Source organism: Pleurodeles waltl, chromosome 5 (assembly GCF_031143425.1).
Source record: "Pleurodeles waltl isolate 20211129_DDA chromosome 5, aPleWal1.hap1.20221129, whole genome shotgun sequence".
Taxonomy (NCBI): domain Eukaryota; kingdom Metazoa; phylum Chordata; class Amphibia; order Caudata; family Salamandridae; genus Pleurodeles; species Pleurodeles waltl.
In genome coordinates this window covers 1,856,872,556-1,856,887,252 of record NC_090444.1, presented here as the reverse complement: position 1 = coordinate 1,856,887,252, position 14,697 = coordinate 1,856,872,556, and the positions used below count along the sequence as shown (strand labels likewise).

At 45.6% G+C, this 14,697-nt stretch overlaps 1 protein-coding gene across 1 annotated transcript in view; it reads right to left on the bottom strand.

Moving 5' to 3' along the window:
• LOC138296881 (solute carrier family 22 member 7-like) overlaps positions 1 to 14,697 on the bottom strand; it is a 211,896-nt gene that overhangs the window by 178,594 nt on the left and 18,605 nt on the right. Inside the window, exon 2 of the mRNA XM_069236375.1 lies at positions 6,696 to 7,162. Within this exon, the coding sequence (XP_069092476.1) occupies positions 6,696 to 7,145 (450 nt within the window). The 5' untranslated portion in view covers positions 7,146 to 7,162. The remainder of the gene's footprint in view (positions 1 to 6,695; positions 7,163 to 14,697) is intronic.

Below are 14,697 nucleotides of genomic sequence, written 5' to 3'. Positions count from 1 at the left end.
CAGGCCAGCCTCCTACACATCTGAGTGGACAGGCCAGGCAGGTGACGTCAGATCCCCCTCCTGATAGGTGGTAACCCAGCTAGGTGACCAATCCCTCTTTCAGGGCTATCTATGGTCTTCCTTTGGGTGGTCCTCAGATTCGCCTTGCAAGATTCCAGTACCATTCCTCTGCATCCCTTACTTTGACTTCTTACCAAAGAAACTGCATCTGGACTCTCCAGGACCCAACAATCTGCAACAAAGACGAAGATTTTGCCTGAAACATTGTTTTTCCGGCTCCTGCCAGCTTTTGCAACATTTCCCTGGTCGTGCATCCTCTGAGGACAGCCTGTCTTCAGTCTGCACAGGAAAGAAGAAGCAATCTCCCTTGGAATGAAAGAGTCACTCCCCTGCATCTGCAAGCACCAACAGCAACGATGACCGGCTGCCTGGATCCCCTCTCCTGCTGAGCTGCAAGGATCCTGCACAGGTGGTGGTTGGAAGTGGCCCTTAGGTGGTCCTCTCTGCCAGCTGTCCAACTTTGGTGGAGGTAAGCCCTTGCCTTCCCATGTAGGACAGTACCCCTATGCTCTGCACTTCTTCCAAGAGGTCTTCAGTCTTTTTGTAGCTCCAGCCCCCAGCACTCCTTCCAACGATGCACAGCTCCCTGAGTGACTCACCTGCGGCATGGAACTCCTTTTAGTAGTGCTGTGTGGACTCCATTTGCGCCTATGTCCCTATCCTGTGGGACTCCTGTACGTCGTGCTATGCTTTTGTGGGCTCTCTGCAACGCTGAGGGCCCCCTCTGACTCTCTCTTCTGGGTTGAGTTCTCCTGGGCCTTGCTGGTCCCCTGCATCACCACTTTCTGCCAGCAGCAAACTTTGCCTGTGCCAAGGCTTGTTGGTTGAATCTGGACATATAAACCTGATTGCAATCTTCCTTCTGGCATGGGACACACATGCATCCTCCAGAAACTCAACTCTGACTCCAGGGCTGCAGTGCTGACTTTTCTTATGCACTGCCGACGAACTCCTGCAAACCTCAGCTTGGTGGGTAGGGGCTCCTGCCCCTACTGGACTCTGCTGTGTCTTCTGGATTTGGTCCCCTTTTTCCACAGGTCCTCCTCTTCAGGAATCCATTGTTGGTTTCTTGCAGTCATCTCTGGGTTTTGCAATTCTCTTATTTTCTTCTAAGTGGGTGTTCTGGGGAAATTCTAGTAATTTACTCCTGCTTTTCTGCTTCCTGGGGGGTGTTGTGTTACTTACCTTTGTGCTTTCCTGGTACCCCCAGCGACCCTCTATACACTCCACTTACCTGGGTGGGGGTGACCCTCTTGAATTCCATTTTTTTAGTATATAGTTTGTGCTCCCCCTAGGTGCACTATTCTCTATTGTGTTTTACACTATTTGCACTGTTTTCTAACTCTTCTTATGCCTATTTCTGACAACTAGTGTACATAACCTGTGTATTACTTACCTCCTAAGGGAGTATTACCTCTATAATAATTTTGGTGTGGTGTTACCTTAATAAAGTACCTTTATTTTTGTGAAACTGAGTGTATTCTTCCATGTGTGCAAGTGCTGTGCGACTACAATGGTATTGATGAGCTTTGCATGTCTCCTAGATAAACCTTGGCTGCTCATCCACAGCTACCTCTAGAGAGCCTGGCTTCTAGACACTGCCTACATTTCACTAATAGGGTATAGGTGGACCTGGTAAAAGATGTAAGTACGTTAGGTACCCTCCACACTCAGGCCAGCTTCCTACATTGGTGTTCCAGCGGTGGGATAAGCACTTCCAATACCAGGCCAGATTCCTACAAGTATTAATTGCAGCATGCACCTTCAGAACGACCACTGCTAGTACACTTCTGCAGAGTATTAACTACTCACTCACACCTCTAGAATAATAAATAGTAGCATGCACCTTCAGAACGTGCACTGCTAGAACACTCTGGCAGAGTATTAACTATTCACTCACACCTCTAGTGTATTAAATAGAAGCATGAACCTTCAGAATCTGTACTGCTGGCACACTACTGTAGAGATTTAACTACTCACTCACACCTCTAGAGTATTACCTTGTAGCATGCGCCTTAAGAACATGCACTACTAGCACACTCCTGCAGAGTATTACCTACTCACTCCAACCACTAGAGCATTACATAGTAGCATGCACCTTCAGAACGTCCACTGCTAGCACACTCCTGCAGAGTACTAACTACTCATTCACACATCTAGAGTATTGACTTGTAGCAGTAACTTGAGAACATGCACTGCTAGCACACTCCTGCAGATTGTTGTCTACTCACTCAAACATCTAGAGTATTAAAAAGTAGCATGCACCTTCACAATATTGATTGCTAGCACATCCCTATAAAGTATTAACCACTCACTCATACCTCTAGAGTATTAAATAGTAGTATGCACCTTCAGAACATCCTCTGCTAGTACACTACTGCAGAGTATTGACTACTCACTCACACCTCTGGAGCATTGAATTAAAGCTGTAACTTGAGAACATGCACTGCTAGCACACTCCTGCAGATTATTAAGTACTCACGCCTCTAGAGTATTAAATAGTAGCATGCACCTTCAGAACGCCCACTGCTAGCACACTTCTTCAGAATATAAACTACTCACTTACACCTCTAGAGTATTAATTTGTAGCATGCACCTTCAGAAAATGCACTGCTAGCACACTGCTGCAGTGTATTAACTGCTCTCTCACACAATTAGGGCCATATGTACGAACACTTTTTCCCATAGACACAGAATGGGTAAAAACCTTTGCTACATCTGGCCCTTAGAGTATTAAATAGTAGCGTACACCTTCAGAATGTTTACTTCTAGCACATCCCAGCAGAGTATTAGCTATTCACTTACACCTCTAGAGTATTAACTTGTACCATGCACCTTCATAACATGCGCTGCTAGCACCCTCCTGCAGAGTATTATCTATACACTCACACATAGAATATTTAATAGTAGCATGCACCTTTAGAATGTCAACTGCCAGCACACTCCTGCAGAGTATTAACTAGTCACTCACAGCTCTAACGTGTGGCTTCATCTTGAGAACATGCACTGCTAGCAAACTCCTGCAGATTATTAACTACTCACTCACACCTCTAGAGTATTATATAGTAGCATGAACCTTCAGAACGGCCACTGATAGCACACTCCTGCACAGTATTAACTACTACCTCACTCCTCTAGAGTATTAACTTGTAGCATGCACCTTTAGAAAATGCACTGCTATGACATCCCTGCAGAGTACTAATTGCTCACTCACAGCTCTAGAGTATTAAATAATAGCATGCCCTTTCAGAATGCTCTCTTCTAGAAAATCCCTGCAGAGTATTCACTGTTCATTCTTTTCTCTAGAGTATTAAATAGTAGAATGCACCTTCAGAATGCCGACTGCAAGCACACTTCTGCAGAGTATTAACTATTCACTCATACCTCTAGAGTATTAAATAGTAGCATGTACCTTCAGAATGTTCACTGCTAACACATTCTTGCAGAGTACTAACTACTCATTTGCATCTCTAGAGTATAAACTAGAATTCACCTTCAAAATGTGCACTGCTACTATGCTTCTGCAAAGTATTAATTGCTCATTCACACAGCTAGAGTGTTAAATAGTAGCATGCACCTTCAGAACGTTCACTTCTAGCACACTACAGCAGAGTATTAACCACTCACTCACAACTCTATATCATTACCTTGTACCATACACCTTCAGAAGACCCACTGCTAGAGCATCCCTGCAGAGTAATAACTAGTCACGCAAACCTCTAGAGTATTAACTAGTAGCATGCACATTCAGAACCTGTATGGTTAGTGCATCCCTGGAGAGTATTAACCACTCACTCAAACCTCTAAAGTATGAAATAGTAGCATGCACCTTCAGAACATGCACTGCTAGCACACTCCTACAGAGAATTAACTACTCACCTACAGAGAATTAACCTCTCACTCACACCTCTAGAGTGTTAACTTGCAGCATGCACCTTCATAACATGCACTTATAGCACACTCCAGCAGAGTAATAACTACTCACTCCTCTACAATATTTAATAGTAGCATGCATTTTCAGAACGTCCACTGCTAGCACACTCCTGCAGATTATTACCTACTGATTCACACCTAGAGTATTACCTTGTAGCATATGCCTTCAGAAGGTGCACTGCTAGCACACTCCTACAGCGTATTAACTACTCACTCACACCTCTATTGTATTAACTAGTAGCATGCACCTTCAGCACATCCACTGCTAGCACACTCCTGCAGAGTAATTCTTACTAACTTACACCTAGAATATTAAATAGTTGCATGCACCATCAGAACATCCACTGTTGGCACACTCTTGCAGAGTATTAAATACTCACTCACACCGTTAGACTACTAACTTGTAGCTGCAACTTGAGAACATGCACTTCTAGCACACTCCTGCAGATTATTAACTATTCACTCACACCTCTAGAGTATTAAATAGTAGCAAGCACCTTCAGAACACCCACTAGTAGCACACTCCTGCAGAGTATTAACTACTCACTCACACCTTTAGAATATTAACTTGTAGAATGTACCTTTAGAACGTGCATTGCTAGCACATCCCTGCAAATTATTAACTACTCCCTCACACCTCTGGAGCATTACCTTGTAGCATGCACCTTCAGAACATGCACTGCTAGCACATTCCTGCAGAGTATTAACTAGTAGCACATATGTGTAGTGCATTAACTGTTAGTGCACTCATTTAGAATATTGACCACTAGCGCAGTCCTTCAAGGTAGTAGGTACAAACCACCCTTCCAGAGGCTTACCTGCTACCACATACTTCTAGAGTATCATCTGCTGGTACACACTTTCTGAGTATTAAACACTAGCACATGTTTCCTGAACAATAGTGAATAGTTTGCATGTAAATACTAAAACACACATCTAGCTGATTAAATATTGGCAGACTTCTCAATGGTATCCACTGTTTATCGACACCTTCAGAATATTAACTGCTACCACATTGTCCAAAGCTATTACCCACTAGTACTCATCTTGTTAGTAATATTTAGTCACAACACCAGAGTACAAAATAGTACTAGCACATTCCTGCACAGTATTAAGTACTCCCACACACCTTCATATTAACTTCCAGTGGATACAATTAACTCATACCATCCACAGTGTTAATTATTTCAGCACATCTTGTTTTCTTTACTAGACTGCACACAGTTAAGGCATTAGCTGCTACTTTTAACTAATAGAGCATTTTCCAGGGCATTAACTACTTACCTATGTCTCTAAGATGCTAGTCCTCCAGAGTATAACAATATCATGATATTCTGGAGCAAACCACTGGTGTATACCCTCAAAATATGAGCTACCAGCTACCTTCTCCAGAGTATCAAATACTACTAATGTCCTCATGAGTATTTACATTTGTTGCATACCTCTAAGTTCTTAACTGGGACAGACCTCCAAAGTATTACCTTCTAGAATAGTAACTATTAGTGTACAATTGCAGAATATTAAGTTCTTGCACACTTTACCAGTGCAGTGAACCCAGGCACCAACTGTTCATGCATGCTTGCAGATAATTGCTGCTAGCATAGTCTAACTACTAATACACACTGCTTCACTATTAAATAATAAGGCACATCTCCAGAGTTCTCTGTATTTGTCTCTATCTCCTCCTTTTATACTTGATATGGCAAACAAACTTAATCCTGAATGTCTATCACTCCACAAATCATATCAGTAACTGCCCCTGGCAGTACAAATCTCAAATACATCGTACTACTGGGGTTCAAGCCTCACATCTTACAACAGTTCCACACTTTGGGCTTGAGCTCATAGATTGGTTGTGAGCCCTAGTGCTATGGCTGTTGTCTCTCATTCAATGTGGGATTCCCTCCTTGACTCACATTCTCACTCACTGGGACTCACATCTATGGAGCACAGTCTTACTCAGGAAGTGAAACTCTCAAACATGCACCACAATGTCACTAGTTGGTATCCTCACAACTTTGGACAAGAGTCTCACTCATCACTTGTGAGTTTCACTCCTAGCTGCACAACCTCAATCTCAGACTGTGACTCCCAGTCATAGGTCCACCTTCTCACTCTTTTGCTATTACTGACCCTCCTCAAAGCATACTCTCGCTGAGTATATTACTCACTATTTGTAGCACTGTCTCTCTCATTTGGAGTGACTCTCATTCCTTTGAGCACAATGTCACTCTTGGCCACCTTCTCACTGGCTTTTGTATAGTTCATAATTGCTCTGCTAAAATATTACATCTGGTGCCGACACTGTTCCATCTCAAGGTGGAATCTTTGATCCTGATTAACATTTGTATTTCAGTTGTCATTGCAGTGCTTTCAATTGCATATAATAATACGTTTTAAATGTGTATCATTTTTATCCTGGCTGTTTTTTAAGGTTCAAACCTTCTGTCTGGTTAGGTCATTTTATGTTGATTTGTATAGAGCACCAATCACCCCAAAGGATATTGAGGCCCTTGAGCAAGGTGTGTAGGTGTTTGGTCCCAGAGTGCTTATCTGAAGAGCCAGGCCTTCAACTTCTTGTGGAACTCAAGAAGTGAGGGGGAGGGTCTGATGTGTTGAGGAAGGTCATTTCCTATCTTCAGTGCAATGCAGGAGAATGTGGATGGTTGTATGACAATTGTTGGCATTTAATCAGCTCTTACCTGAGTGGCTATTGTGGAGGTGAACTGGGAATGGTCATAGGTCCAGCCATGCTGACAGCTCTGCACAGTGAATGCATTCGGTGGTCCACAAGTGGAGGCACCGGGTGTCTCCCAGGTGGAGATTTTGGATGGTCTCCAGGTGGAATTGTTGGGTGGACCCCATGTGTAGTTCTCCAGCAGGTGCCACTGGGGCTCTCCGTACATCCTGCATGAGCTGAAGGTCCCATCAGGCTCCCTGGGGATGCTGATGAGGAGCAGTTCTTCCTCTGTGAGGTTCCCAAACCCTTCCAAGTCAGGGAGGGCACACCGATGTGGAGGTACCACTGCCAGGAAATTGTTCAGCAGGAAGTGTAGAGGGATGGTAGTCCGCGGAATGGCCAGGAGAAGCAAAGTGAAGACTTGGAACCTTCCAAAGCCCCCGGCATCCAGTAAGAGTTCTTCAAATTTCATCCCGAGCAGAACTTCCTCTGTAGAGTGGAGGAAAAAAAGGTGAAACAAAGGGATAGAGGTTTATTTCTACCAGCCTCCCACTATGTTAGAGAGGTTAAAGGTAAGATAACTTCATCCTGAGTGGCACCCAACTGTGGAGCTGAGAGAACTGTGTGTGTTGGATGATGAGTTAGAGTTTAGACAGAAATGAGTTAAGCTAGATGAATGGGCCCTGTGGTGACCAGGGAAGCTGAGGCAAAAGGAGACTTGCAGATAGGGTAATCTAGTGACAGCAGACTGGGAGTGGAAATGCTGCAGAGCTGGGGTGAGCAGGGTGCAGTGGAAAGAAGGCAGTATGCGAGTGTTACTGAGCACCCCACAGACGTCTGCTGGCTGTGGAGAATGAACTGGCTTCATGGGAGGGGACAGCTACCAAGTGTAAGTAGAGGAATGCAGTGCAACCGGAGCAGCTAGTAAATGAGGGCAGGTGTGGACACTTCAGAGAGAGGGAGATACTCTAGCTGAGGAGGACCTGGCTTGAAGATAACTCGGAGAGGCACTGGGTCGAGAAGCCATTAGTCATGAATGGAGACTGTCCAGTAGCTGAGGTGGGCTTATACTGAACCATGGAACTGATACCCTAATTTATATATTTATCTTTTGAATCTATTTTCTTCCTCAAATTTGACATCTCACTTAAGCACACTAGGGGTCTGCCTAGTTTGTACATACAGTGTCCATCCTGGTACAGTCAGTGAAAGTAGAGGCAGTCAGGCTAATATTTATTTAGTCTGGCTAGTGACAGTAATAGCTGACTGCGTAAACACCTGTGAAAGCTGCAAACAAATTGCAGAAAGGGGATTTTAGTTTTGATTTGTGCAGTTATGCATTTCGCATTGGTTGGGGCTAAAAAAGTAGCACTTCTCGTGACACAAATGCTTAATTTTTGATGACTGCCCAATGGGATGTTAACTTGTGCATCAAAAGGTATGCCTGGGTAGAATCATTGAGATGAAGACACCCTGCACTCACTTGCTCTCTGTGCTGTCCATCACTCTCCTGTGCTCCCTTTCTCACCCTGGGCTCGCTTTCTTAGTCACTGCCTCTCCCGCCCTTTGTTAGTCTTGTTTTCTCCTGCTTGGATTGTATCTCTCACCCTATCCTACTCCTCAATTTTTTATTTTTTTGGTTTTATGTAACCCGAACTCGACCCAAAGGTATCTGAGCGCTTTACATGAGCACCAGTTACATCACACAAGGATACATTCATTGTTTTGTAGGCACAGGGAGATTAAGGGCTTGATTTTGAGTTTGGTGGAGGGGTTACTCCGTCACAACGGTGACGGATATCACATCCACTGAAATATAAATCCCATAGGATATAATGGAATTTATATTTCGGAGGACGGGGTTTCCGTCACTGTTGTAAGTGAGTAATCCCTCTGCCAAACTCTAAATCAGGTCCTTGGTGATTTGGCCAGAATCAAGATTTAGGCCTCAATTACGAGTACAGTGGTAAAAATACCAAAACTGCACATTTGGCAAAATGCCAATTCCGTGGGCTTCAGTAACTGACATGTGGAATGAATAACACTGAATAACAGTGCCAACTTCAACAAAAATCTCACAGTACGAGGAGTTGGCAGGGCCTTCGAGGGGACAGGGCCTTGCGGTGAGAACTGCCTAAGAGGCACTTTTGCCCCCAACCTGGCCCCACACCCTCTCCCCTAAAAAAACTCCAAAACATTCTGAGGCTTTTGCCGATGTCCTGGGGTGCTTTCACACCCATTAATGGACATCGGCAGTTGAAAAGCTCTGAAAATGAGCTGAAAAGCACTGTTACAGTGGTTTTCAGCTATTTTTCCCTGCCACTGTGTGACATTGGTTCGTTACCAGGTGACTGTGTGATGAGAGCCAAAACGTGTGTGTCAGAAGTTGGTAAGTGGTTGGTAAGTCTGAGTGGTAAGTCTGAGTTTCCATTGAATCAGTGTTTGGTTTGTGTTTTAAATACCGAATGAGTGCTGTTTACTGAATGTGGTAATACCACACTTGATGCTGAAAATGAATGAGGCTTTTGGTGACCAGAGACATTGAGGGTAGGTTGGTAGAGTTTTTTGCAGGCAAAAAGAAATGGCATCAACCAACCCTACTGTCCGGTGTGTGTCGCCATTTTAGTTATAGCTCCATGCACGTTAGTTTAACATACCAGGCCTGCCTCTGTGCACTTTAACCTAGATGTCTTTTATTTGGCCTTGCTTTATTATTGTTACAGTAGCCAGTTTTATGGTCTTGTTTTATTTTCTCTCTATCTGACTATTTTTGCCTAGGCCAGCACTCTGTTCTCAAACAGGATATTCTTGCTCACTCTGTGCTTCTTTGAAGGCTACATTGCCGGTGAACGTGGTATAAGTTTAGTCTCTGGCATTCATAGAAAATACACATCCTTACGTAGGGACATTTTCTTAGCACACCAGCTATTTTATTGTAAAAACACTTTCCTGTCCCTTACATGTTAGAGAGAGATTCCAGCCAGAGAACCACGACTGTTTGCTGATTGCAGAATGCTTTGCTGCAGCTGTATTGCAGACTTCAGGCATTTTTCTCGGGTATGGGGGATTATGTCTTCCCAGGGGAACCTGAAGGGCAGAATTAGAGCTTCACACGCTGTGCTCTATCACAGCCTAGGTAGGAATTAGTCTGTTGACTCTAGTGACAATATAGTAGCATTATTTTTATGTTTTACTCTCCTTGTCACAATTGTAATCTTGTCATGATGTATCATCCTGGTTATTGCAGTCCACGCTTTGATATCTAAGATCCAGTGGCTTTATTAAAGCATTAATGAAATATATACTACCTCTCTTTGTCATGGTGTATGTGAGACTAATGTAACTGAGAGAAACGGATGAGACCTGAGTAATCCCTGCTTCCCTGAGAAACCAGTTATGTCATGCGCTTGGCTGCTCAATCATCCCTGCCCTTGGGTAGAGATGAGGCGCTGCTAGTTAGCCGGAGCAGAACCCGGATTGGAGCAGAACCCGGATTGGAGCGACAGGTGTCACCTGTAGTGGGTTAGACTCAGTCTCCCACATCACAGGCGATTCTGTAGCTCAAAATCCAGTAGTCTCATTAGAATAATGAAAGCCAACACCATGCTCCAAAATATGTGGGGATGCAGGATCTAGAGGAGAACCAGTTTTGCCAAAAGAGCAGACAGAGGCTATGTTGACCACTTTGATAACATCAAATTTCAGAAGCTGGAAGGTTTAATCAGAAATGATAAACCAAGAACTCAGGTGTGGAACTTTTCTCTCTTCGGCCAGAATTGTGGAATAAATATTGCTTAGTTTTGTGGTACAGAAAAATGACAAATTGTTGCATCTTTCGACTGAAGGTGAGATGACAGAACAGACTGAGCATAATGAGGTTAATGACTTAACTACAGAGAAAATTTCTCTCAAGGTATTGGTTGCTTTCTGCAAAAACTTCTCCACATGTTTGTCTAATTGAATGGTTGTAAGTTTTTGAAGCTGCTAGATAGTTTTATTTACATCTCAGCTCAAAGGATTTTCACCATAATTGTTCAAGATGTTTGAATTTTTTCTTCATGGCTGAGAGACGCCTACTTAGTGAAAGGCATTGTTTGATTTTAAGACCCTGGTAATCCAGCTGCCAATTACTTTGTTGGCGTTGTCCAAATTTTCATCGAGGAAAGGTTTACTGTTGTCTAGCACTTGACAAATTGCTTGGGTCGAGCTTAGTTTACCACTGCTAACCAGTGCTAAAGTGCATATGCTCTCCGTGTAAATTGTATGCAATTGGTTTATCCATGATTGGCATATTTGATTTACTAGTAAGTCCCTAGTAAGGTGCACTAGAGGTGCCAGGGCCTGTAAATCAAATGCTACTAGTGGGCCTGCAGCACTGGTTGTGCCACCCACATAAGTAGCTCTGTAATCATGTCTCAGACCTGCCATTGCAGTGTCTGTGTGCGCAGTGTTAACTGTAAATTTGACTTGGCAAATGTACCCACTTTCCAGACCTAAACCTTCCCTTTTCTTACATGTAAGGCACCCCTACGGTAGGCCCTAGGTAGCCCCAAGGGCAGGGTGCAGTGTATGGATAAGGTAGGACATATTGGCGGTGATTCTAACTGCGGCGGGCGGCAGTCGCCGCCCGCCATGCGGTTACCGCCAAATGACCGCACCGCGGTCACAAGACCACGGCGGCCATTCTGGCTTTCCCGCTGTGCTGGCGGGCGACCGCCAAAAGGCCGCCCGCCAGCACAGCGGGAAAGACCCAGCAACAATGAAGCCGGCTCCGAATGGAGCCGGCGGAGTTGCTGGAGTGCGACGGGTGCAGTAGCACCCGTCGCGAATTTCAGTGTCTGCTACGCAGACACTGAAATTCTTTTTGGGGCCCCCAGGGGCCCCGCGGCACCCCCTACCGCCATCCTGTTCCTGGCGGGTCAGGATGGTGGTAGGGGGTGTCAGAATCCTCATGGCGGCGGAGCGCGCTCCGCCGCCATGGAGGATTCTGTAGGGCAGCGGAAAACCGGCGGGAGACCGCCGGTTTTCCTAGTCTGACCGCGGCCGAACCGCCGCAGTCAGAATGCCCTGCGGGGCACCGCCGGTCTGTCGGCGGTGCTCCCGCCGACCCTGGCCGCCGGGGTCAGAATGACCCCCATAGTAATGTGGTTTATATGTCCTGGCAGTGAAATACTGCCAACTTCGTTTTTCACTGTTGCAAGGCCTGTCTCTCTCATAGGATAATATGGGGGCTACCTTTAAATATGATTAAAGTGTAGATTCCCCTAGAGAGTAGATAGACATGTGGAGTTTGAGGTCCCTGAACTCACAATTTAAAAATACATCTTTTAGTAAAGTTGATTTTGAGATTGTGCGTTTGAAAATGCCACTTTTAGAAAGTGAGCATTTTCTTGCTTAAACCATTTTGTGACTCTGCCTTGTTTGTGGATTCCCTGTCTGGGTCAGTTTGACAGTTGGGTTGTTTTTCACCTCGCACTAGACAGTGACACAAAGGGGGCTGGGGTGTAACCTGCATTTCCTGATTAGCCATCTCTGCTAGGAGGGAGGGGTGGAGTGGTCACTCTCATCTGAAAGGACTGTGCCTGCCTCTGACAATGCCGTCTCCAACCCCCTGGTGTGTGTCTGAGGCCTTGCCTGGGCAAGGCAGGATTTCACAAGTAGGTGTGAGTCCCCTTTGAAGAAAGGTGACTTCAAAGACTAAAATGGGTATAAGAAGGGCACCCAAATCTACAGACTTTAGAAACACTTCTGGAACCAAGAGGAACCTCTGCCTGGAGAAGAGCTGATAGCTGAGGAAGAAGTGCTGCCCTGCCTGTGACTGTGCTTTGTGGAGCTTTCCTGCAGTGCTGCTTCTGCCAGAGTAAGAGGGCAAAGACTGGACTTTGTGTGCCTTCCATCTTGTGAAGAAATCTCCAAGGGCTTGATTTAGAGCTTGCCTCCTGTTGTTTGAAGTCTCAGGGACAGCAAAGACTTCTCTCTGCCAGCACCTGGAGTCTCTGGAGAGACTCCTGCCCCGACAAGTGGTGCCCTATCCAGTCCCTGGGCCCTTGAAAGGAAAGCTGGTGGAATCCAAGGAAATCAACTTCGGACGACTTCGGACCGACGCCGCTGCTGAATCCGGTGACGCCGCCTGCACCCGATGCCGTGACTTTCGCTGGAACGGGACGCTCTTCGCAGGCCCGACGCCGTAGCAGCCCCGCTGAAGTCCGCAACTCCATGGAAGTCGCTGTACCACGTCGTGACTGACGACGCTTGAAGTGCACGGATTCAACATTTCGCACAGATGCCGCGATCACCGACTTCGCGCATCGGCTTGTTTTCACTCTTCACCAAAGTTACTGTACTTGGGGGTCTACACTACTCCGTGTCCGGCGCCGCTGGTGTCGGCTTGTTGGGAACGACTCCGTCACGAGGCCGTGTTAACATCTCATCGAAGCATTTTTGTTTCTAAGAGCTATTATTTTAGTTTAATCTTTAAAAATTCATAACTTGACTTGTGTATGTCGGATTTTTGTCGTTTTGGTCTTCTTTTGTTTAGATAAATATTTCCTATTTTTCTAAACTTGTGTTGTGTCATTTTGTAGTGTTTACATGAAGTTACTGTGTGTGTTGGTACAAATACTTTACACCTAGCGCTCTGAAGTTAAGCCTACTGCTCTGCCAAGCTACCAAGGGGGTAAGCAGGGGTTAGCTGAGGGTGATTCTCTTTTACCCTGACTAGAGTGAGGGTCCTTGCTTGAACAGGGGGTAACCTGACTGTCAACCAAAGACCCCATTTCTAACATTGGTGATCAGCGGTTGGGATTTGGACTTTTATTTGTACTTGACATACAGTGATTAAGTGTACACTGCTGTTTGAGTTCAGACCACTACGTGACCACATACTACTTGTTTGGTGATCTGTTGCTTTTTCTCTTAAGGACTCCTTTTTGTTCTACTTCCATGATTTTTCTGATCCCTTGACGGATTCTTTTTACATTCATTGGGACCTTATTTTCTGCCTTTGGAACATTGCACTTGTGACTATCATGCCTCAATCTGGAGATGCACCAGCTGGAGCTGTGTTTGAAATGGAGAAACTGAAGGAGTACTCAGTTGCTCAATTGAAACAGTTCCTTAAAGACCTTGACTGTCCCACTGAGAGCTCCATCAGGGAGGGGGAGCTGCAAAAGGCACAGAGGGCCTGGGTGACAATCAAGAAGGCTGGAGGGCACACAGAGGAGGAGAATGTGGGTGGGGAAGTGCAGAGGATACACAGTGGTGTAGTGGAGGTACCTGTTACGCCTGGGGGGAGGGTCCCCAGGAGGGGTAGCAGGGTGTCATCCAAGGGTCTGACTCCTGAAGAGTTACAGGAAAGACAGGCAGAGAGGGCTCGCCGGTTCAAGGAGTTGAGGATGCAAAGGGAGAAGGAGTTGGAAGAAAGGAGGAGGGACTTAGAGATCAAAAAGAGGATTTGGGCTTATGAGCTCAAAATGAAGGAGCTGGAAGTCATGAGGGCTAAATCCAGCTGGAATGGTGGCAGCAACAATTTTATATCTAGTGCTGCTGAAGAAGTGCACATGCCCAGAGATGTGGTGCCCTACTTGAAGGAGGGAGTTAACACACACCAGGAGGTTCAGGGGTATGAGGTAGCTCCAGTGATGCACAGGGTCCCTGAGGTGGATTGGGGAACTGGCATGGGGAGTCATATTCCTACTGGTGGGAGGGACACTCTACTGACTCTAGGTGAGAGTGACAGGGAGAGGGGTTCCCCCCAGGTAGAAGTCCTGGTTATGGAGTGTGAAGACATCCCAGAAGAGTGTGGGTTGAGTGTCAGGGACAGTCAGGTACTGTCTCACCAGTCTCAGGAGGGTGATGTGGGGTGCTTTTTCAAAGCAGAGTCACTGGATGGTTGTGTGAAGGGTACTTTGGTTAATTCATGTGAGGGGCTGAGTGATGTAATTGCTGGAGAGCATATGTGTAGTCTTTATTTTCCAGAGCTATGCCAACACCAGGTGGAGTGTGAGTTATCTGACCCCAGGGAG